This window comes from Colossoma macropomum, unplaced genomic scaffold (genome assembly GCF_904425465.1).
Source record: "Colossoma macropomum unplaced genomic scaffold, Colossoma_macropomum, whole genome shotgun sequence".
Taxonomy (NCBI): Eukaryota; Metazoa; Chordata; class Actinopteri; order Characiformes; family Serrasalmidae; genus Colossoma; species Colossoma macropomum.
This window is the reverse complement of record NW_023495254.1, coordinates 25,133-49,812: the sequence shown is the minus strand read 5'-3', so window position 1 is coordinate 49,812 and position 24,680 is coordinate 25,133. Positions and strand designations below refer to the sequence as shown.

The window sequence follows — 24,680 nt, the reverse complement described above, 5'->3', positions numbered from 1 at the left end:
CGGTAATACTAACCAATCAGCTCTCAGCAGCAGTAATGCTAACCAGTCAGCGTTCAGTAGCAGTAATGCTAACCAATCAGCCCTCAGTAGCAGTAATGTTAACCACTCAGCTCTCAGTAACAGTAATGCTAACCAATCAGCCCTCAGTAGCAGTAATGCTAACCAGTCAGCATTCAGTAGCAGTAATGCTAACCAATCAGCCCTGAGTAACAGTAATGCTGACCAATCAGCACTCAGTAGCAGTAATGCTAACCAATCAGCACACAGTAGCAGTAATGCCAACCAGTCAGCCCTCAGTAGCAGTAATGCTAACCAATCAGCGTTCATTAGCAGTAATACTAACCAATCAGCTCTCAGTAGCAGTAATGCTAACCAATCAGCACTCAGTAGCAGTAATGCTAACCAATCAGCTCTCAGTAGCAGCAATGCTAACCAGTCAGCGTTCAGTAGCAGTAATGCTAACCAATCAGCATTCAGTAGCAGTAATGCTAACCAATCAGCACTCAGTAGCAGTAATGCTAACCAGTCAGCATTCAGTAGCAGTAATGCTAACCAGTCAGCGTTCAGTAACAGTAATGCTAACCATTCAGCACTCAGTAGCAGTAATGCTAACCAATCAGCACTCAGTAGCAGTAATGCTAACCAGTCAGCATTCAGTAGCAGCAATGCTAACCAGTCAGCGTTCAGTAGCGGTAATGCTAACCAATCAGCTCTCAGTAGCAGTAATGCTAACCAGTCAGCATTCAGTAGCAGTAATGCTAACCAGTCAGCGTTCAGTAACAGTAATGCTGACCAATCAGCCTTCAGTAGCAGTAATGCTAACCAATCAGCACTCAGTAGCAGTAATGACAACCAATCAGCTCTCAGTAGCGGTAATACTAACCAATCAGCTCTCAGTGACAGTAGTGCTAACCAATCAGCTCTCAGTAGCAGTAATGCTAACCAATCAGCTCTCAGTAGCAGTAGTGCTAACCAATCAGCTCTCAGTAGCAGTAGTGCTAACCAATCAGCTCGCAGTAGCAGTAATGCTGACCAATCAGCCTTCAGTAACAGTAATGCTAACCAGTCAGCACTCAGTAGCATTAATGACAACCAATCAGCACTCAGTAGCAGTATTGCTAGCATTCTACTGCCTAAAACCTGTAGAAAAAAGGAAATTTTATTTGCTTTTTTACTGAAATCCGTTCTTTACTTTCTAAAATTAAAGGAAGGTCCTGGACAAATGATTAAAAACTATTTAAGCTTTTTATTTTTTACCTTCAGCCGTTTATCTCCATTGACCCCCACTCATTTAGGACTCGCTCGAGGGCGTTTAGCGGTCATCTTTTTGATATAGAAATAGGACGTGGCCAGGCTCCCCTTTTAAGCGGCTCTGGATTGAGACACAGCTCAAGGCAGGATCAGCTTACTTCCACTAGGTGGCAGTAATGGGCCTCGCGCTGTCCAGTTTGCCACACGAGCTCAAAAAGAAGAAGAGTCCGGGCTGAGTAGACCGCACTTTATAAATAAGAGAATAAGATGTTATTACGAGTAAGTGAAGCTCTTTTTGCGAAGACAGTTGCCTTTTGAGCTTCGAGTGGGTTAAAATCCACAGTCTCAATATTTACTGAAGTCAGGATAGGCCTGCTTAAGTGTATTGGGCAACAGCAGCAGGGCTAGGCTAACATTAGCTCCAACGACACAGTCCCTCGTAACGGCCGATCAGAGGAGTTTGGGAGAGATTAGACTCGATTAGACAGCTCGGAATAAAAGGCTAAAAGCTGATATATGTGCTTTTTCCGTACCTGTATGTCTTGAACCTCTTTCACTGGTCTTTAATGCGCTGTGTTTTTAATTCCAGAGGGTGTTACAGTGTGGAAAGTCTGCACTGAAGGGCAGCCGGTCAGTCCATCAGAGCTCTCCGTGGAGGAGCCCTCTGATCCCTATAGTGGTCGAGCAGACGGTAAGAAGAGCTTTTTAGGGTGAAAATGGCTCTGAGTGAGCTGTCAGTCTGTTTATTGTCAGTAATAAACCATAAATGCTGCTTCTGTCTCTCTTAAGGGGATGTTTAAAGGGGAGCTCGGCCCATTTTTCGATTTTTCTGCATAATTGAATGGCTGAGATGTAAACAGTGTCATTCACAATGTCCTTGAGTTAAAGAGAGACACCCAAGGTAAAAAATTACTCCAGTAAAAGTAGAAGCTCCTCCCTTTAGACCTCCACTTGAGTAAAAGTACAGAAGTATTTTCCTTCAAATGTGCTTAAGTATCGAAAGTAAAAGTACTAAAATATTAATTATGATTTTAATGTCCTATTACCATTTTTGTAACAGGACTCTGCTTCATTAACTCATTTTAGGTGAAAATACTCGAGTGTCACTCTTGGTGAACCAGTCTTTTAATATCTATTTAAATTATCATAAGCACAAAACGCTGAAGGCAAACCATTTCCATTAGGTAGAACCGAGTGGCTCCAAAATAACCTTTTACGAACAAGCAAAGTTTCAGTTTAAGGTTTATTTGCAAGTTTAATAAAAGCTTTAAACACAGGTTCACAAATGAGTTTCCTTTACTAAACTGCATCTGTAGGTCTCTGTTCATAAACATAAACTAGCCAAAACAAATTTACAATAAAATGAAATAGTGTTTGTATAAATTCAGAAAAAAGACACGTCAGTCACAACTGCATATGGTACATATTTCATTATTGTGGTCTATTTACACAAAGTTAGGTTAGTTCCATCATCTATGTTGGCATAGGCACCCAAAATTTTACGCGGCTGCACTGACGTTGAACGGCTGAGCAGGAAACTGTGTTTATCTAGAATAAAGAGCCAGACGGACTCGGAGGAAACTGTCTGTCTGTTTTGTTGAAGGAGAATCGCAGGGTCGTCTACACGGCTATCGGTGGCTACATCTCCGCACCATTCAAAGAGGGCATGAAGTTTCACAGACAGTGAGAATGATAATCAAAGTGATCGATCCACAAAGAGACAGGAGTGAGTGGAGCTCCGGCGCCAGTACAGCAACCGAGACCCCAACGTGTTATGGCAGCCCCCTACAGTTAGCCCCACTTTATCCTCCAAATATTACGGCTTTTTTTTCTCGAAATATGACAACTTTTTTCTCGAAATATTACGACTTTATTCTTGAAATATTACAACTTTATTCTCAAAGTCTACTATTTTTATTTTTATGAACAGTGGCCCTAAAACGCCGTCGTAGAACCGTATGCTTGCACTTGGTAGGTATGTCCAACAGGTCAAAACAACCTCAAAACAAAGTGCGTGCTGTGCCCTGATTGGTGTGCTGCTTCACGCTTCTTTCATTTTGACTTTGAAAAATATTACGTTTTTATACACACATAAACCAAAAGGAACGACAGATTTCGCATAATGTAGTGGAGTAAAAAGTATGATATTTGACTTTGAAATGTAGTGGAGTGAAAGTAGAAAGTCGCAGTAGAAAAATGGAAATACTTAAGTAAAGTACAGATACACGAAAAAACTACTTAATGAATTACATTTACTTTGTTACTGTCCACCACTGGTCATTCAGAGTGGTTTGGTGTGAAATGCTCTGTTCTAGAGAAACTTGCCGAGTCAGAATTGTTCACAGTGGCCTTGATAAGAACCAGACGTCTGAACAGTTTAATGCCTTTAAAAGCTCCCTCACAGAAAGTTATAACACAAAATAGTTGTGAATATGCTGCCTGATGACTGAGACATTGTTTCATGATAGTTGATACTAAAACATCTTATTAATCCTTTTATTGTAGTCCATTTGTGGCAGAGGGGTGCATGTATGGCATTGTGAGGCAAAATAGTCCCTCCAGAAAATATATATTTTTTCAGATTTATCACTATTTTACCATCATAAACATTACATATAAAACCCAGTAAGCACGTGTTGGTTCACTGGTGGTTTTGCATGATAAATAAAATGGTTATATTTGTGTTGTAGACACTGTGACCCCTGGTTCATTCAGACCATTTCACATCAAACCAGTCTGAATGACTGAATCTGAGTCACAATGATGGAAATATTCAAAAAAGTTGAAAAATTTGAGTTTTTGCAAAATATCATTTAAAAAATATTTGAGCCATTTTCATACAAGAAACCAACACATCTCTGCTACAAATGAATACATAACATTTGTTCCCAACATTTACTGATTATGAACAACTCAGTAGAGAAGAAAGCAAAGTGAGTGCAGATGTTATAACCTCACAGGCAAGATTGAAGGGCATATGTCCTGCGTTTTTCCTAAATTGTAAAGTTGTTCCTCGTGTCCACTTTTGTGTTCAACATTTGTGTGGCCTTTTGTACCAAAAACAGTCATAATCCATTTTTACATGACCATATTACATTCTCTCTTCACCCCTTAGAACTAAACAGATGTAGTTACTGTGCCTTTAAGACTAATATAAGATAAAAGCTTTATATGGATGGCCTGTTTTGAGGCCCATTAAAAAAGCACTTGGAGCTGAAACTCTCCTTATAGCTTCAGTGTTAATGGGTGGAGCTGAACTACTGTAGAATGAATAATACATGAAGGCTTTCGTTCTAAAACGTATTATAATTCACTTTCAAGAAATTAGAATATGTTTTCCATTGTATGTCAGCAGTGACTCTTTTCAAAAAAATGTTTATATTCAGAACTTTTGCAAATGGATATAAAGCACTTTGGATTGAAACTCTTCATTTGTAAAAGAGTTCTTGTGACATCACAGAAATAATGAAGCAAAGTTTCCGTATATGGACCATATAAACAGAGTGGTGAACGGTTATGAACCAGCGCAAGCAGCTTTCATATGTTTTGAAACTTAACATTGTTTACATACTGCATCAAACTTCTTTATTCAGAAATAGTGAGGTAAAGTCAGTTTTCCATGATTGGCACTTTAATTGTTTGCTTACAAAAAAGGCAAAGAATTGTTAATCATGGATAGGTAGCTGTTTATGATTGTGACAGGCTTATGTACTGGACATCTACTATGTTTCAAATGATGTAGAAAAATGTAAATTTTAAATAAAAAAAATTGTAGACTTTTTTTGTTTTGTTTTTGGACAGTGATGAAATGTAGAATATAGGTCAGATTGTTGCTTTCTGCCAAAACAGAGCTGGAAAACGAACCTTCTCTCTTTTATTGCCGTCTCTCCCACAGGGCCGAGGAGAGCGAGCCTATGATATTTACTCTCGTCTTCTGAGGGAGAGAATCATCTGTGTAATGGGTCCAGTAAGTGTCTCAGCTTGAGATCAAGGTGTGCTGTGGAGTTAAAAGTCATTTCCATTCAAATTCTCTCTTCTTTTTTCTCTGTCTTTAGATCGATGACTCTGTGGCGAGTCTAGTGATCGCACAGCTACTTTTCCTTCAGTCAGAGAGCAACAACAAACCCATTCACATGTACATCAACAGTCCAGGTGAGAGACTGAAATGTTACTCGCAGGGCTGACAGATTGCTGACTGATGATTTTAAGCCAAATTAACTATTCAAAACCAGCCTTAAAACGCTGATACATACCAAATACACACACAAAATTCTACATCATCAACAGTCAAAAGTCAGAATTCGTCCTATAATACTAGTTTACAGCCAAGGTAATGTTCATATGTGTGCTGTAAAAGGTATGAGCAAAGCAAAAGAGCTTCAGCGCAAGCATGAAATTGTCTTCCAGTTCAGCTCCGAACTGTAACATGGTTCTGATCACTGTGTTGGGGTTTATTATAATTTTTTTATTATTATTATTATTATTATTATTATTATTATAACTGCCATTGAGTTACATTTGCAGGTGCGTGTGGCTCAACAGGAGCAAATAAAATGTAAGGCAGATGTAGCTGCCTTTCCATTCATGTATTTTATGGGTACTTTGACTTATATAATAAAAAGAATTAATGTAAAGCTCCAAATATCTGCTAAAAAGAGTGTGATACATTGCAATGGAAAATGCATTAGCCAAAAAAATACATAAATGAAAATGAAGTCATATGATAATAATAATAATAATAAACTTTATTTATATTGCATCCTTCATACTCATGAGCAGCTGAAAGTGCTTAATAAGAAATAATGCAAATTAAAATATATTTCTCAGTGTTTATTTTATTTATTTAAGCATGACATGGAGTTTTATTTTCCTGTGCAGAGCTGATGGACATTTGTGTTGAATTTTGACCTCTGGCTGCATGTAATCAATAAAAATCACACTTAAAATGTTTTAAAACATTAAGCAGTGCAACGCCTTTGCTTCCCTTTTTGTAATTTGTGACTACAGTTGCGCGTGTGGTCTGTGAGGTCATGCTGGTGTTTCCTCTTTTTCAGTGATAAATCTACTTGCGTGCTAATAGCACCCCCTAGTGGAGATTTACAAGCCAGTTTCGAGGGCTTTCTCTGTATTTTCCTGCAGGTGGTGTAATTACAGCAGGGCTGGCGATCTACGACACTATGCAGTACATCCTCAACCCCATCTCCACATGGTGTGTGGGTCAGGCAGCCAGTATGGGCAGTCTGCTGTTGGCTGCAGGCACCGCTGGCATGAGGCACTCACTGCCCAACGCTCGCATCATGGTGCACCAGCCCTCAGGGGGAGCCAGAGTAAGAGCCGCTTGTTACTATGCATTTTATGTAGTTTCTATCCACATTTTTTTCACATGACCGCTGTATTTTAAGACTGCGGCTGAAATATCCAGCAGGGGAACATAAGTGTTATTAAGTTGGCTCGGTATCTTCTTCTTCATCTTCTTTGTACCATTTGCACAGGTCACAGTTTTCAATCTAGAACGACAAAACTTGGCAGGATTGTAGAGCCTATGAGGGAATAGTGCGCTTGTGGTTTTGGGACAGTTTTCATACACATTTAAACATGTTTTTTTTCCCCCATAGGAAATGAATGATAAATTGTTTTGTGTTAAGAAGGTTCAAATCTAGCTTCCATGTCCTATGTGACATCTCTCACACTGACCCTTGTAGACCTTGCATACACACATTACATACATGCTAGCACACTAACACATGTGCACACACACTCACACATATATAGTTATGTATGTATAGCTTAAAAAGCTTAAAAAGCACAGCTAACCTAAGACTAAATAATGCTTATTCCAACAGGCGTCATCTGTCATAAAGGCTACTTTAGCTAACTGATCAAAATTGGTCAATTTTATAGCCTTTATAGCGGATGACACCTATTGGAATAAGCATTTATAAACAGTTATGTAGGGTTATGTCAGTCGTCATGACAAGCTTACGTAGGTGTCATGTAGCCTTATGAACAGCACCCTACAGTAAAGTGTTACCAACAATACTTTTCCCTTATGATTTCTCTGATTTCTTTTTTTTTTAATCCTGTTTCATAGTCGCTGTACATACGTAAAACAGCTAGTCACAAAACCAATGTTCAACATTTGAGAAACCATTTTTAATGTAAAACAATATTTTTAAAAGGTTTAACTCAGGAATTTATAAAACAGATTTGTGTTCACTTTTTATATCATTAACGTTGTACTACATTTAAAAAATACGTATTTTATTTAAAAAATTCATTTGTCACAGAGATTTTGGTCTCTGGTGTTATCAGGACTCTTACGTTACATTTTAACACAGTATTTTCAGCTCTATTAAACAGAGTCCTTTGTTACTGCTGCAGAATCTGTGGAGCGTCTAACACACTACTGATTCCTGATTTTAGGGTCAGGCGACAGACATCGCCATCCAGGCTGAGGAGATTCTTAAGCTAAAGAGACAGATTAACAACATCTACTGTAAACACACAGGACAGCCTCTGGAAACCCTAGGTACTGTATCTACTATCTACCAGTTTTTTGTAATGGCTATGTTGGCTCCATTCTTGTGTTTGGGTTTGGAAAAAATGATGTTCCATGCAGAGGTGGGCAATATGGCAAAAATGTTTATCATAATAACTTCAAGAAGTTTTCACAATACAAAACGTCACAATGTTTGTTTAGATATATATAATAAGTCAGGAAAGACAGTGCAGTGTCACAATTAAACAATACCATCTAAAACTATAAATCCAATGATTTGTATTTCAAAATTCCACATACTGTGCTGCACTAAATCTAATTAAACAGGATTAATTATGCTCTGTAATCAACCATGCAGTTTGGAAAGTGTTTTTTTAAGTACTGAAGATGTTCATGATGTGCTCAGAAAAGCATGTTGTGACATATTGATGTAATTTATCACAATAACGATAAGTATTGTCAAACTGCTCAGCTGTTTGACGCCTCAGCTGTTCCATGCCTCATAGCACAATTGCTGAAAAAAGCGGCAGTACATGACGGATGGCGGCATGCATCCGTGTAATTGTTGCTATGGTGACACTGTTATTGCTGTTTACAGTGGCGTTTCTGCCTGCCAGATTTTGTCAGTAATCCGATCAATGTGTTTACATCCACTTGGGTAATCAGATAATGGGGAAACTCCAGGTCTACATGAGTCAGGCGGTAATCGGATTTCTGCTTTGCAACCAGCCAATAAACTCAAAGAAGACGTGACATAAACGTAACGTAAACTCAAACTTCATGACGCGGCTTTTTAAAACATTGAAAATATGGACATACATCATCTAGAAGATGAAAAATATTTAAATCCTTGATTTCGTTGAGAATGTAGTTCGTTTCAGCGTTGCTCCAGAAGTGTTTTGCTGCGTCTCACAGCAATGTCGCTTGCTTATTGTTGGTACCGCAGTCCGTCTTCGCACATGCGCAGACTGAGAAATCGGAAAGAAATCAGAGTAAGAGTTTACATGCACTGAGAAATCTGATTACTGAGCTAAAATCCGGCTCTCTTTATCTGATTTCTTAACCAGATTTCTAGACCTTACTCCGCTCTAAGAAATTAGAGTGTACTGTTTACATGACCATTTAAATAATCGGATAACTGCAGAAATCAGATCATAATCATCATAATCAGATTATTGAGTGCATGTAAACACACTCAGTTACGCATAGAATAACACTGAACGAAAACATAAATGAGACACTTTTTACTGAAGAAGATGCCATGGAAACAGAATTTTCCCATTAGTATCTGGTGTGATCACCTTTTGCTTGAAGCAGCGGGACACGTTTTTTCAGGAAAAAAACTGGATTTTTCTTTTATCAAAATGCTGCAAAATGGTAGCAAGACCAAACATGTTGCATTTATATTTTTGTTCAGTATACATACTTGAGTAATAAATTACATTTACATTTACGTTCTTTATAGACAAGTTTGAGCCTGCACTTCTGACTGAAAAGCAGCAAAAATGTAAAGTTTTTCTTTCATCAGATTCAAATCATAATAAAATGGCTCCTCTTTTACTTAAGTTCTCAGCTTGTTTTACTAAGCTGCAGGTGAGAAAAAGAAATCGATATAGAATTCCAGCATGATTTTGTCATCAGTGGCTATCACGGCAGATTGCAGGGGTTAATCAACTTCCAACAACTGTGAGGCCGTAGAGATTCAGTGCTTATTAATCTTAAATCTACAGTTAGCACACTGTATTTGTCTGACGGCAGTTTTTTTTTCATGTTTATTCCTTTCCCAGAGAGCGTGATGGAGCGAGACAGGTACATGAGCCCAATGGAGGCGCAGGACTTTGGCATTATCGACAAGGTCCTGGTTCACCCACCTCAGGCAGGGCAGGATGAGCCTCAGCTGGTTCAGAAAGAGCCGGAAGCTTCTGCCAGCCCCACCGCTCAAACAGCAATTTCTGAACCAGCCCAGACTGGGGCCTGCCCCCCGTCCTCTTATAAACCCGAACCCTGAGATGCAACTGGAGCTGCTACTGTGACGCTATGAAAGGACATCTGAGATGAAGAGTTCTGTTTTTTTTTCTTTGTAACTTCTTATGTGCCGTGTTTTCCGTTTATTTGGTCCACCTACCTTGTACTTATTCATTGGCTATTATTTTGGAAACACATACTATGTAGGTACGTTTTGTAGGTTTACAGTTAGTCTGTTTCAGCCTTCAGTCTCTGACCACAGGACCTGTGTTGACCAGATATTATTTGGGTTTTGGACCATTTTCTGCACAATAGTGTCACTGCTAGGTTGGGTTTGGTCCACTTCCAAAAAAATGTCCATCCAGGAGCTCTGTGGTTGCAAACTGACCATTGATGACAATCCAGTTTCCAGTCCTGGATTTTTAAATCACTTTTAATATGACTGACTGACCACCTTTATAAATCCAGTGATTAAAAAATCCAGGTTGGGAAACTTCAAATAAACTGATGGGCTTTAGTCTGTAATTGTAAACCTACAAAGTGCACCCATGTGGTAGGTGTTTCTGATAAAATGGCCAGGTGCACGGTAGGTGTTTCTAATAAACTGGACACTCGGCCTACCCAAATCTGAGCCTTTTTGGAGTCTCTGATAGAGCAGGTCTGGTCTTGGTACAGTGAAGATTAACAGTATGAGGTCAAAACATTATGGACTCTTTTATAGGAACATAGAACTTTGTCTAATTTTCCTATATGTTCTACAAAACCTTCAGATTTTAATAATCAGTATAATGGAATAAAACATTGATGTGTACACAGTGTTTCATGTTCAAAGATAAGGCAAACATTTATTTTAGGAGCCAAACCTTGTCTAACAAAACAGTTTACAACGCATTCTCTTTGAATTAGTACTTACAAAACATTGTCTACTATGTTATAAATGTGCCTCTTAAATTTGTACAAAGCAATAATCCCAAGGTGATTTTTGGGATTATACATCTATGCCAACTCCAATCTTGGAGGCCCAGCCACACCGCATAGTTTCAGTCCTGTCAAGTCATTCAGTGCAACATTCTTTTCTGTCTGATTTGGTGTTCATACAAAATTAATATCAATATTGTCCTTTATATCAAGTAAGGAGGACCATTAAGGTGTCAGCACACTTTCTGTGTACGTTTTTAGTAGATTTTTTCAGAAAATAAAGAACACACTGGAATATATAGTAGAGAAAGGTTTATGATTTATGACCATACAAGTTCATACTTGTCTGGACATTTGATTTTCATGGATGTAAACCAATACATCACAGCTAAATAAGAATCATGATATGTCAAACATGCTGCTTGTGCAACTGTTGAACTGTACTGTCTATGTAGTACATCTTTGGCCAGCCAGTCTGCCTCCTACTGGAGAAGTAGTATATAAAGCAAAAAAAAAAAAATCCACACAATTTTATCCTGGTTCAAATCACAGTGGTCTAAAGCATTCAAACAACATGTCCTCCTTCCAGTGCTACCCAAAAGTACTGCAACTAAGCCAGTAGGGTGTTTCTTGCATGATTTTGTTTGTTACGGTTGCTTTTCTTCTCTGACCATTCAAGCTAGTCAGCTCCTGCTATAAAAATGCCTCGTTTTCATCACAGATTTAACAAACAAACCATCTTCACATCACAGAACATCCTCCCCAGCCCTTCTTTTTGGCCGTGGTGGCCCAGCGTAGCCAGCCCAGTCTCCTCTCGCTGTATGGTGGGTAGCGTAGCATGCTAATGCGCTCCAGCCCCCATCCCCGGAGCATACAACCACGCCTGTGGCTGAACGTCTCGAAGGTCCAGCGGCCGTGATAACTGCCCATCCCGCTGGCACCTGAGCAAAACGGTTGGGACTGTCTTAAACAAATGTGACACATACTCAAGACCATATCTGAGCACAAAAATAACATGTAAACAACTTCTCGCTCAAATATACACACTTAAAAAGGGTTCTTTAGTAAAGGCAATGGTTCTGTTTAGAACCAAGAGTTCTATATAGAACTATTTCAGGCTTAAATAGTCCTTTGCATGATCAAATGGTTCTTCAGATTGATGGACAATGTGTTGTAAAGGTTCTTTATAGAACCTTTCCGAAAACAGTTCTGTATAGCACTAAAAAGGGTTCTTCTACTGTTACGATGCTTGACATCGTAACAACAGCAGAACCGTTTTTGGTTTTATACAGAACTATTTTCAAAAACTCTAGTCTATTAGCTACACACTTAAAAAAGATGGTTCTTCAAGGGTTCTTTAGTAAAGAAAATGGTTCTATATAGAACCGCTTAGCACCGAAAACGTTTCTACAAGCTGTTGGAAACTCCTAAGAAGTTAGTTTCATCATAGAATCATTTTAAACACACATCTTAAAAGACATTGGTTTTATATGAATGAAATTGTGACCCCAAACTTTTGAGTAGTGGGGTATATTCAGTTACATCCCAACCCTGCAGAAACCACATAAGTAAGTCTATTTGACATCACTTAACAACTCGGCACGTTTCGAAGTAACTGTGATGACAAAGGCATGAATGCGCCATGCATACTGATGTAGTATAAGCTTGTTAGCTGCGTTAATGTAGTAGCTCCGGTGTTAAAGAAACAAACATGTTTTGGCTAATCGACTACATCTTAAGTAAAGAGTGAAATTATCTAAATCTGATCATTTTTTACCAAAAATAAGAACAGTGACATCCCATAAACACACTGCAGTGCAGGCACTCACCCACTCCTCCAAAAGGCAACCCAGGAAGTGTCATATGAACGATTCCGTCATTAGAACAGAACCCTCCACTGCTGGTTCTCTCCAGAACTGTGGTCACAATCTGCACAAAAAACAGAGAAACACCCAAACTGTTTCACCTCGTACTTTCAGTAAAGGGAAATGCTGGTGGCTTTTGGTTTGTATCTGGTGTCGTACTCGAGACTCATCAGAGAAGACGTAAAGCGCCAGAGGCTTCTCTCTCTGGTTGATGAAACTAATGCCCTGATCCAGAGACTCGATGGTGATGATGGGGAGAATGGGGCCGAAAATTTCCTCCTGCATCAGAGCGTCCGACTCCTTCAAATCCACAATCACTGTTGGAGCTGGACAAAGAGGAGAGGACAAGTAAGGTTACATACATACATACACATACACACACACATTTTATATATATATACATATTATATGTTATTTATTTATATATAAGTATACACAGAATATTTCATTTGTATTATTAATAATAATAATCAGAATCATCATACGACTGATATAATTGCAAATGTTATTTTATTAATATTTCTTGGAGAACGGGTATAAAAATATATTTGCATAAATAAATAAAAAATACCTTATTATTATTCAATATTCTAATTATTTTAAAATTATTATTACAAACCATAATACATTTGCTATTACTATTATTATTCACAATAATGGTAGGGTTATTAGTGGTTGTTTTTACTGGTGTTATTATTATTAATTACTATTATAATAATATGACTATTTAACAGAAATAATAATAACGATAATAATAATAATAGTTGCTTAGATGTAAATGACCTTGTATAAACAAATGCTGAATGGTATTACAATCAATCATAACTTCACCTTCAGATCAACACATTTTTATATTTTATGCATCTAGTACACATTTTTTTTTTGTGTATTTTTAATGTTTGAAAATAGAATGAAAAAAACGTTGTTGAGTATAATCAGATGTATTTTTACACCTCTACTCACCGATGTACCTGTCCTCTTTAACTCCATCTCCTCCTATGACCACTTTCCCCTCTGATTTTCCCAGAAGCTCCATCAGTCTGTCGTAGTGTCTGTCTGTTATGATGCGGCCGTAGTCCGGGCTCTGCTGAGCTTGAGTCCCGTAGAACTCCTCTAGAGCGTCCTTGATCGCGGGCAGGAGTGCGTCCCTCATCTCGGTCGTGCACAGAACGTAGTCCGGGGCCACGCAGCTTTGACCTACATTGAAGAACTTGGCCCACACCAGCCTCTTCGCTCCAGCCTTGATGTCCAGCCGGCCGTAAATGAGGCAGGGACACTTTCCCCCCAGCTCAAGAGTGACTGGGGTCAGGTGCACCGCAGCTGCCTGGAGGATACTCCGAGCTACTGCCTGTGAACCTGGTGGAGGATGGATAGTTTATATAAAGAAGGTGTGGGGGTCATTATTTCATGCCATTCATACACAACAACTACAATTAGTATGGAATTCAATAACATTATTTTCATTATGTAAATGCATGGTTCACATGAACCTGAACATGAAACATGATTTTCAATGTTATTTATTTTTCAGCATGAGGAAAAAATTCTGTTTTTTCCCCACTTATTTTCCTCTGACTTTCCCTTTATTCATGCAACTGGATTAGCTTATATATAATCTCCTCATAAATATTTTGCAAAAAAATGAGTGTACTTCATGGCAGTTTTTACTGGAAATTAATTAAATCTCTCTGGTCTCTGAGTACTGTAGGCTCATAAAATGCTATGTTTAACAATTATGTCTAGAAAATGTGAATATCTGAATAGCAGAAATTATTAAAAAGTGCATCCAAAACATAGAAAGATACAACAGATTCTGTCAAGGTGGTTACAAAAAAATATGAACTGTGGCCACTTACCGGTATAGAAGATATGATCAAATCTGTTCTCCAACAACAGCTTGGTTTCCTCTGCTCCTCCACACATCACAGCATAGCACTCCTGTAATCCCACACAGCAAATAAGGCAAGATTCGAGCAGCAGGCAGGAGAGGTATGCACATGTCAACCACTACGTAATGCAAAACTTGTTTACAGTACCCATATCACACATTTGAGTTGTGTGTTAACGTCTACGATATTTGTGAGGGTTTTATGTATCAAGAGCAGATTTAAACAGGCTGCTTTTGCCAGTGTGCCTTTAATGCTGATATACTGTAGCTGCTGGAACAAAACCATGTATCTCCAAAATGGTCACTTCACAGAAAAAGGAAAAAATATAACTTATAACAGGAATTTATGTAACCAAAAGGTTTCCCCAAGTAATTTCAGACAATTTATGGTGGTCTACTGATCACAAAAATCTAACATAACGCAAAGGGTAAGATTGAGATGATATGTAAATGGCCTCAGTTTTGATTGGCTGTCAAAAACATTCCTTATAACTTCAGTGTGAATGGGTGGGGCCAAACTGCTGTAGGTGGAACAGGTGGATTATGTAAATGCATTGGATTTCACAAAAGCAATGAATTCAAAATAGCATAAATAGACTGGAGAATTAATGATGTGTTTTGAAACTTTAACAATGTTTACATACTACACAAAACTCATGTCAAAAAGGTTCTCTGTGATATGGGCCCTCTAAAGCCTCAATCTGGAGTCACTGCAAAGACAGTACGTTACCTGAGACAGGTATTTGGGTATGAGCTCCGAGAGAAGTTGCTCAGTTGCTTTACTGACCTCTGACGGCTTCAGAATGGCACAGTTGCCTAAACAAGGACATAGAATAAGGTCCAGAATAATGGACGAGATGCTGTTAACTGGTATTAACAGATAAATCTGTGAATCTCTAAATATTTTCTGCATAATTAAATTGTTAAGATGTAAATAAAGTTACTCAGAGCAGTTTTATATGAAATTCTCCATTCTAGGAAAACTTGCTAAGTCTGAATTTTTCACAGTGGTGGTGACAGGAAGCATACATCTGTAGAGTTTAATGCCTCTAAACAGTCATTTATGGGAAGTTATTACATGAAATGGTTATGGAAATGCTTCCAGATGACTGAGTTACTGTTTTATTGTAGTTTTGAGATTTTTTTTTGGACTTAATACCTATTTAAGAAAAAAAAAGAGTACATGTAGGGTGTTGTGGGGCAAAATATTCCCCACAAAAAATACATTTTTTTAGATTTTTGACTGTTTTACCATCATCAACATTACATCTAAAAACTGAGAAGACACAGGTAGGTTCACTGGTGATTTTGGATAGTAAATGAAATGGCTATATTTGTGTTGTAGACATTGTGCTCCTGGTTCCTATCACCACCACTGTATATAAATCAGTACGTTTCCCTACAATGAACCATTTTCACACCAAACCACTCTGACTGTTTACATCTCAACCACTGAATTATGCAGAAATGTTGAAAAATTGGTGGAATTTCCTTTAAAGTAGGAATATACAAATTCTAGTAGTGGTGATCCATATTTTCAGATTCAACTGTTTTGATTCTACATAGTTCTAATTATATACTATATATTTTGGCTCAGATAAATAAAAGCTCTCCAACAAATTTATTCAATGCCAGCCAAGTTGACCTCTAAAAAAATAATTAAAAAAATACATGAATAAAAAAATTACAACTGCTAGGACTTAAGCTTTTTGAGCATTGGTGTGCCTTAAGCCCCGCCCCCTACACATACTTTACTATGGTAGGTCACACCCAGATGCCTAGTTCTGATCACTGACAGTGGTTTCCATGAAAGATGTGCAACGGTTTTATATTCTCATTCTTTACTATACTGAAACCAGCCCACCTGCAGCAATAGCACCGATGAGTGGTGCCACAATGAGCTGGAGAGGATAGTTCCAGGCACCGATTATCAAAACCAACCCTAATGGCTCCCTGCGGACGAAACAGTCATCGAGCTTTGTTGCCTAAAAGCAGTAAAAAAGTAAGATAGAGAAAGAGAGAGAGAGAGAGAGAGAGAGAGAGAGAGAGAGAGAGAGAGAGAAATATGAGTGCATCAGCAAACCCAGCATTTCTGCTTTTCAGTCCTGTAACACTGGAACATCTCCAACTCAGTCATAAGGCAAACATTTCGCAATTTGCCTGTCACAGCAGTTTGGCCTTCGTGCGGCAAAGCAAACAAAAACAAAACAAGCTGTCACGAAAAATCAGTTGACTCAACGCCTTACAATACAAAATTGTCATGATACTTAAGCCTCGACTCAATTCTACTGCGAGGCTGTGAAAGATCAGTCATGTGATATTCTGCAATATATTGCAATTTATTACTTTTCACTATAAATTATGCCTTCAGCACCATCCTAAGGACTATTAAGATTAATGTGGGCTTAATACACGTTAGAAATGTTAATAATTAAATAATGTAACATCAATCCTGTTTTTTTCTGTGTACTATTTTTAAACCCATAATGTTATTTTGAACCAAAACACTGTTATTAAGTTGTATAGATTTTCCCCCATCCATACAGAAAAATCACACAAATCTTACCAGGTTCTTCCCCACATAGCTGGGCTGCATCCAGTTGTGCAGGTTACTAATGGTATAGCAAAGATCGTTGACCACAAGGTCTATTTCAGACAGCACAGCCTCAAACTTTGGCTTTAAAAGAGAGAAAGAAAGGAAGAAAGCATTGTTACTGATGAGCCAAAAATTAGCTGCTGCTAATTGTTTACTAAACTGCTGTAGGCTGAATATGGAGGATATGATCAGCTGATAAGAATAAGGGTTGCATACCATACCATGGAGGCATTACTAATCTGATTAATTATTTCAGATATGTAAGTATGATCCAAGTACCACTCAGTGGGCTACATTCCTGGCACCACAGCTAATTAAAAGAAAAGGAGAAAAAACATGTTCCTGCCTAAAGCGGTCATGTGATGGAGCCGAGCCAGAGGCAGTGTAGATTGGACACATGGTGGTATTCGGATAAGGATCACTAAAGGACAAAAAAAGATGTTCCTGCCTAAAGCGGTCATGCGATGGAGCCGAGCCAGAGGCAGTGTAGATTGGACACATGGTGGTATTCGGATAAGGATCACTAAAGGACAAAAAAAGATGTTCCCGCCTAAAGCGGTCACGTGATGGAGCTGAATCAGAGGCAGTGTAGATTGGACACATGGTGGTACTGGGATAAGCATCAAACTTGGCATGCCTACGTAGTGTACCAACCTCTTAGCACAAATTCCGCAATGAGCATTTTCAGTCGTCCCATAATTTAAAATGCTTCTACACATGACGACCAATCTGATGACCGCTCAGGCGTTTCTGCTCTTTTTGGCCATGACTGTAGTATATTTTGTAGTATATCTTTAAACGATGTTTTTGTGTTTTAAAATGTCCCAATGACATCATGATAGTACAGTTTGATCCCTGGTGCGTACCTTGGCGAGGTCTTTGTGCATGGCCTCCAAAATCTGGGGCTCATTGTCCTCAAGCAGAGTGAGCAGAGCCTGTAGCTGGGTCAGACGGAAATGGAGGGGAGTGGTCACGCCTGACCGGAACGCAGTCCGAAGCCTTTCAATCACCTGCTTCTGGCTTTCCATTTCAAACAGACCTACAAGAGAGAGAGGGTGAGAGAGAGAGAGGGTGAGAGAGAGAGAGGGTGAAAGAGAGAGAGAGAGAGAGAGGGTGAGAGAGAGAGAGAGGCTGTGAGAGAGAGAGAGAGAGAGAGAGAGAGAGAGAGAGAGAGAGAGAGAGAGAGAGAGAGAGGGTGAGAAAGAAGGAAAAACTGAACTTCCAAATACTGTTTTGTGATTTAGGCAGATTTCAGTTTCTGCTATAAAGAACACTCAGAGCCAATTTCTCAGACATGTAAAATTTCTGCATAATTCAGTCGTTAAGCTATATAACTTGTGGACGGTTGCGATGTCTACAACACACATATAGCCATTTTATTTATTATCCAAAACCACCAGTGAACCTACATGAACCTACATAATGAAACAATGGTCAAACTCAAATCTTCCTTAAGGACTATTTTGCCTTGCATATAGCATCTCTGCCATGAATATACTGTTAAAAATACACTTCAAGCCAAATTCTAATCTCAAAACTATCGTAAAACAATGAGTGCGTATACATGCACTCAATACTCCGATTTAATTGGATAATTGGATTTCTGCAGTTATCTGATTATTCAAATGGTCATGTAAACACCACACTCCGATCTCAAAATCTGATTAAGAAATACGATAAAAAGAGCTGGATTTCAGCTCAGTAATCAGATTTCTAAGGGCATGTGAACTCTCACTCTGATTTCTAGCGGATTTCTCAGTCTGCGCATGCGCGAGATCAGACGGTGGATGTCGTGAGTCACAGCAGAAACACTGTTGGAGCGGCGCTGAAACCAAACACGAAATAAAGGATTTAAATATTCTTCATCTTCTAGACGATGTAAGTTCATATTTTCAGGTAAAGTAGTGCGATGTTAAAAAAGCTGCGGTTTGACATTTTAACGTTATGTTTACGTCACGTCTTCTTCTGTGAGTTTACTGGCTGGTTGCAAAGCAGAAATCCAATTATCGCCTGACTCATGTAGACCCGGAGTTTCCCATAATCTGATTACTCAAGTGCATGTAAACGTGTTGATCGGATTACTGACAAAATCAGATTTTTTGCAGTTATCTGATTATTGATTGCACTTAATGTCTCAGACATCAGGCAGTGTATTTATAACCATTTCATGTAATAATTTTCTGTGAGGGACCTTTTAGAGGCATTTAGAGGCATTAAACACTTCAGACGTCACCTCCATTGTGGACAATTCTGAATGTGGAAGTTTTTAAGAACAGTGCATCTCACATCAAACCACTCTTAATGACTTTGTTTACATCTTAACTATTTAATTAAGTCTATCCCCCCTAGGAAACTCTTTTTATTCTGAGATCTGGGTGTGGGAGAGCAGCCCTCAATGTTTCTGTCTGTAATCCTCTAATAGTGAGGTCACCTCAGGTTTTAACACAAGGGGGCGCAAGTGTTTAGGTTTTGGTGTGTTAGTAAGCACAACTTCACTGTCTTAGTTATAACCAGTTCCATTTTACAAATTGAATGGACTTGCACTTTCAAGATCTTTTTTACTTTTACCCAAGTATTTTAGTGAGTAAAGGAATCTTTTCCCTCAGTTCCTTAGTCATTAGTGTGTACACTACCTTAGTAAATCACTGTAATCCAATTTAATGGCAGTTATGTACTAAATGACTGTAATATGATGCTAACATTACACAGGATTCAAGGATTTGTAGGAGGCTGTAAAAATTCAGAAATGCTAAATGATGAAAGGAGCTGCTGCTGATTACACAATAGCTGAGAAAGCTGTGAAGCGTCAAGAATTAACTCAATGAAACTACTGTCCAGAATGTCCCACATTCAAAAAGCGACCCAAACTGATCAAACAGCTGTTCATAGTTAATTTTGTTACAATACTAAATAGAAAAATAACTAAATAGATAGTTACAGTTCATTATTTAGTAACATTTTCATTTTTGTACCATTTTTAAATTGCAAATTAACCATTACTTTACATTTTGGTTTATTACACTTGATTCTAAACCTATGAATGGTGACATATTCAGTACTACTTAACATAAAACAAACACAGAAATCTGTGTCCATCCTTCATTACAGCCTTTATCCTTTTCAGGAGACTCACCTTCAGTTTTTCAAAGAAATCTGAAAGGATTTTTGTTTTTCATTTTTTACACACCTCCAAAGTTCAGTCTTAGAAGTTGGTTGCAGTTCCTGCTTCTCACAATACAGGCAATCTCAACCACATTCAGTGATGCTGAGGTCTGTCCATTGGTGGTCTGTTCACTGGTGGTCTGTCCATTGAGAACCCCAGCAGCTTCTTTAGTTAATTTGGAAATTTCATCCTTTGCTTCTCTTTCTTTTTCTCAGTACGTGCCTCTTCACAGCTACACATCCTGTTCAGACCCATAGTGTTGAGGTGTGTTCTCACAGTGGAAGGATGGACAGAAGAAGTTTGATCGTTGTTTTCTCGATATAAACCCAAAGTATTTATTTGTCTACTTATTATCTATCATTGCCAAATCATTGCGTAATTGTTTTGCTATCCTAGTCGATGACGAGTTCCCCTTTTAAGTTCCTCTCCAGGTTTCTTCCTTTTGCTATTAGGCAGGTTTTTGTCACAGTTACCCTTGGCTTTCTCTTTTGGGGCTTGGACCCTGAATTTTCTGCTAAGCTATTTGTGACAAAACCTGTTGCAAAAAGCGTTATAGGAACAAATCTTGCACTGAACTGAATTTAAACGCCTGTTTTGGTGCTCTACCAGGTCTTGCAGGTGGTTGTTAGGAGTCCCACATTCTTTATATCTTTTAAATACACTCCAGTTTTAGAGACGCCTGTTTTGTCACTTGACTTTCCTCTTCGTTATGTCAGTGGAACATCTCACATCTCACCTCCTCAGAAATGTCTCCTGCATGTGCTTCTACTGTCACTGTAGGATGAGTTTAGGATACTCTGCACTCCTCTTCTGCTTCTGCTGACTTTATTCAAGTTTGGATGACAGAAGAGAACCTACACACTGATGGTTCTTCGCGGGATCTTTGGTCAAGGAGTTCTACATAGAACCATTTCAGACCTAAAAGGTTCTCTGCATGGTGAAACAGCTCTTCGGAATGATGGAGAATGTTTCATATATGGTTCTATATAGAACCTTTTTAGTCCTCTACAGCAACAAAAAGGGTTCTTCTACACTTTAAGAAAGAAGGTTTGTCAGGGTTCTTTAGTGCGCTCAACACTCAAAGAACCCTGCATGATTAAGGGTTCTTTGCATCATGAAGGGGTTCTTCAGAATGTGCTGCATATAGTTCTATGTAGAACCTTTTTGAAAAGGGTTCTATATAGCAGCCACAAGGTTCTTCTATTGTTACGATGACAAGCTTGTAACAATAGAAGAACCCTTTTAGGTGCTATTTAGAACACTTTTCAAAAAGGTTCTATATAGAACCATCTACAGCACATTCTCCATTAAACTGAAGAACCCTTTCACATGCAAAGAACCATTTAATCACGCAAGGGTTTTTTTGAGTGCTCATGGTTATTTATAGAACCATTTTCTTTGCTAAAGAACCGTGACGAACCATCTGTTTTTAAGAATGTACTGTTAAAAGCTTGACATCACAACAGTAGCAGAACAATTTTTGGTGCTATACAGAACCATACACAACACATTCTCCATCTGAAGAGCCAGTTTACCATGCAAAGAACCACTTAAATCATGCAAAGGGTTCTTTGAGTGTTTATGGTTCTTTATATAACCATTTTCTTTACCAAGGAACCCTGATGAACCGTCTTTTTTAAGAGTGTACTGTTAAAGGTTTGGCATCGTAACAGCAGCACAACCCTTCTTGGTTTTATATAGAACCATATATAACACATTCTCCATTGATCTGAAGAACCATTTCACCATACAAAGAACCACTCCTTTTACTAAAGAACCCTTGAAGAGCAATCTTTTTAAGAGTGTACAGAAGCTGCCAACAGTCTAGACAGTCTATCTGTGAAAAGCTTCAGACTGAGAATGGACAAAGTCACACCCTCATTGTCAATGTCATCCTCCCCCTCAGCCCTGTAAGCAAATCTCCTCACTGTCTTCATACAAATCTGCCCTTCTCTCAGCAGTACCACCTTAAAGAGAGCTCAACACAGAACAGTAATACGAGCGTGGTTTGTCTCATTGTGTTAAGGGAGAGGCGTTCGGCTGCACCTGCTAGTTATCTGGAAACGAGCTAAGTTAAATACGAGGCTGAATTCAGCTTCTTATTCGAATTGTCCCGTTCCACCTTAAGTGGTGCAGCAGTTACATTCTGGCGCCTGGGGTGTTGCAAGTGTTCCAACGACTGCTGCGCCATTTAAGGTGGAACGGGAAAATTCGAACGAGAAGCTGGCGAATAAGAAGCTTCGTGAGCAAAAATGCTAAAAACACGTTCATGCAGAGGCTATAAATCGCCATCTGTACACGAAGTGATAGCACACCGCACTTTTTCACTCAGAAAAGGTGTGAAAAAGCTTAAACCTTACCTAATATTTTTATGAATCCTTCAAGAAGTCTTTTTTTTTCCTGCTAATCCATCTGCTAACTTCAGTCCAGTGGCAGCTAGTTCCGGGTGCTAGTTTCAGGGGAAAATCTAGTCGGTCGGGTTTTGCACCTGAAGAAATGTGGAAGGATTTTCAGAGCCTACAAGAAAAACCCGTTGTTTGTGGGAATAAATGGCCGAGCCACAGATATTAAACAAGCGTTTCTTTCTTTCCAGTCGAACACGTAGGCCTCGTAGAGCAGGAAAACTGATTTTCAGTCACACATTCATAGGGAATCACATCATAAGAAGTGTTTAACACTAACAGCAGGTCTGAAGTGTCAACATTCACAACAAGTATAGACATGCAGGCTCGGACTGTTCGACTCCGGAGTCGTTGCAGTCGACTCGGACTCTGATGGCATATGACGGGAATCAGGGGAGTCGGATCCATGAGTCGATTCCACACAATAACTGTCACGATATTCAAATCAAAATAACGAGTGCAATAAAATCGATTCTTCATTCAGCTGAATCACTTCTTCATTAAAGTAAATTAGTTCAATCAAGCCTTCAGTAAGTCAGTATTGGTTTAATCAAACATTCATTCAGCTGAATCAGTTTAATCAACTCCTAAGTTAGAACGGTTTAATCAAACCTTCAATAAGTTGAACTAGTTTAATTAAATCTCCATGAAGCTAAATCAGGTTAATCCATCTTTCATTGATTTATATTAGCTTAATCAATCCTTTAATAAGTCATATTAGTTTATTCAAATCTTAATTCAACTGAATCAGTTTAATCAATCTTTCTTTTAGTTAAAATGGTTCAATCAAACCAATAAGTTACACCAATTCAATAAATCCCTCATGAAGTTAAATCAGGTTAATCCGTCCTTTATTGACATATATTAGTTTAATCAATCCTTTATGAAGTTACATTAGTTAAACCTTCATTGAGTTCTATCAGTTTATTCAATCCTTCTTTAAGTTAAATTAGTTTAATCAGTCCTCATTAAGTTTAATCAGTTTAATCAATCAGTCAATACATTTAATCAGTTAAATGAATCATTCATTCGGTTTAATCAGCCACTTATTTATTTACTTATATTAATGTCATTAATACTTCATTAAGTTAACTCAGTTCAGTTAAACAACCCTTCAAAAAGTTTAATCAGTTTAATTAATCCTTCATTTGGTTGTATCAGTTTAATCTTCATTAAGTTAAATCAGTTTAATCAAACCATAATTGAGTTAAATCAGGTTGATTAATACCTTATTAAGTTAAATCAGGGCCACTTGAACAAATCATTGAGGAGAAGATGAACTGAACCAATGATCTAACCAAGATTTCAACAACTTTACTGAAAACAAGACATTCTGCCTATTCATTTTTACTGTATTTTGGTTTATTTAGGTTTATTCTAATATTATATAATGTTTTTACTGGCAAAAACATACTCACTGCTGAGATTTAAGCAGTTTTCATGGCTGCATAAGACTTTTCACAGTACTGCATACACTTAACATTTACTTTGCATGTAAATGCTTAATTAACTTCTGTATAAAATAGATTGATCTATATATTATTTTAAGCTAGAAGTGAAGTGGGCCTAACTGTTGTGATTCAGTGGTTGACATGAGCAGCTGGAACAGATTTGCTTAACAAACTAAAAAGGTTTAATGCTTGAGAGGCTCTCAGATGTTCATGAGTGTTTCAGTGTGCTGCTTCAGGCTCAGCTGGTTCCTGTCAGGGTAAGATTAGATGGGACGGTGTGAGCAGGGACTTCACCCGAGACTGTCTGCGTTCAGACTGAAATCTCTGTTTTCAGATAGCCAGAAACTCATTTGCACAGAGCACCTGCTGATTGTCTCTTCATCACAACGTACCTGACGGTCATTCACATTGTATTAAGAGAATTTTTGTATTAGTTCATTTATAGGCAGATATTTTAGCTGGAACTGTTTTGATTAAGTGAGTAAGTCCTGTTAATTACCCCCATGGTTCACTATCTCATTACCTCGCTTACAGGTTCCTGTCATTTTTTTGTAAGATGTTCTTTATCTACATATGTGCACGATGTGAGATGGCCCTGGCTGAATTTCATGCTTTGTTCATTTTCTAAATAAAAGTAAATGAACACCTCCTCTACACAGAACACACTTCTGCACATTTGAAT

General features: G+C 38.3%; 2 protein-coding genes across 3 annotated transcripts; one reads left to right on the top strand and one right to left on the bottom strand.

The window, feature by feature from the left end:
* Window positions 1-1,401: 1,401 nt before the first annotated feature.
* LOC118801272 (caseinolytic mitochondrial matrix peptidase proteolytic subunit) lies at window positions 1,402-10,533 on the top strand. The gene is made up of 7 exons (XM_036561503.1): window positions 1,402-1,530; window positions 1,841-1,942; window positions 5,147-5,218; window positions 5,307-5,403; window positions 6,391-6,578; window positions 7,675-7,780; window positions 9,538-10,533. The coding sequence occupies exons 1-7, from the start codon at window positions 1,519-1,521 to the stop codon at window positions 9,756-9,758; spliced, it is 798 nt and encodes a 265-aa protein (XP_036417396.1). The 5' UTR covers window positions 1,402-1,518; the 3' UTR covers window positions 9,759-10,533.
* On the bottom strand, window positions 10,534-22,919 carry aldh3b1 (aldehyde dehydrogenase 3 family, member B1). Of its 2 annotated transcripts, none has more exons than XM_036561502.1 (10): window positions 22,506-22,919; window positions 17,849-18,113; window positions 16,953-17,063; window positions 16,251-16,371; window positions 15,117-15,202; window positions 14,355-14,436; window positions 13,462-13,854; window positions 12,658-12,824; window positions 12,463-12,562; window positions 10,534-11,574 (listed from the first exon to the last, which is right to left on the bottom strand). In XM_036561502.1, exons 2-10 carry the CDS (start codon window positions 18,008-18,010, stop codon window positions 11,375-11,377), a joined length of 1,422 nt encoding a protein of 473 aa, XP_036417395.1. In that variant the 5' UTR covers window positions 18,011-18,113; window positions 22,506-22,919; the 3' UTR covers window positions 10,534-11,374. The 2 variants fall into 2 exon arrangements, with proteins under 2 accessions (XP_036417395.1, XP_036417394.1); XM_036561501.1 differs by having other exon boundaries at window positions 17,849-18,021.
* Between the last annotated feature and the right edge of the window lie 1,761 nt (window positions 22,920-24,680).

Bases quoted from the DNA above. Each gene is read 5' to 3' on its own strand.
- aldh3b1 (XM_036561502.1), bottom strand. From the start codon at position 18,010: ATGGAAAGCCAGAAGCAGGTGATTGAAAGGCTTCGGACTGCGTTCCGG. The intron at 13,855-14,354 runs GTAAGTGGCCAC...ATCCTCCACCAG, and splicing joins TGATCATATCTTCTATACCG to GTTCACAGGCAGTAGCTCGG. The intron at 12,563-12,657 runs GTACGACACCAG...TTTTTTGTGCAG, and splicing joins TCTTCTCTGATGAGTCTCGA to ATTGTGACCACAGTTCTGGA.
- LOC118801272 (XM_036561503.1), top strand. The intron at 1,943-5,146 runs GTAAGAAGAGCT...TCTCTCCCACAG, and splicing joins CTATAGTGGTCGAGCAGACG to GGCCGAGGAGAGCGAGCCTA. The intron at 5,404-6,390 runs GTGAGAGACTGA...ATTTTCCTGCAG, and splicing joins CATGTACATCAACAGTCCAG to GTGGTGTAATTACAGCAGGG.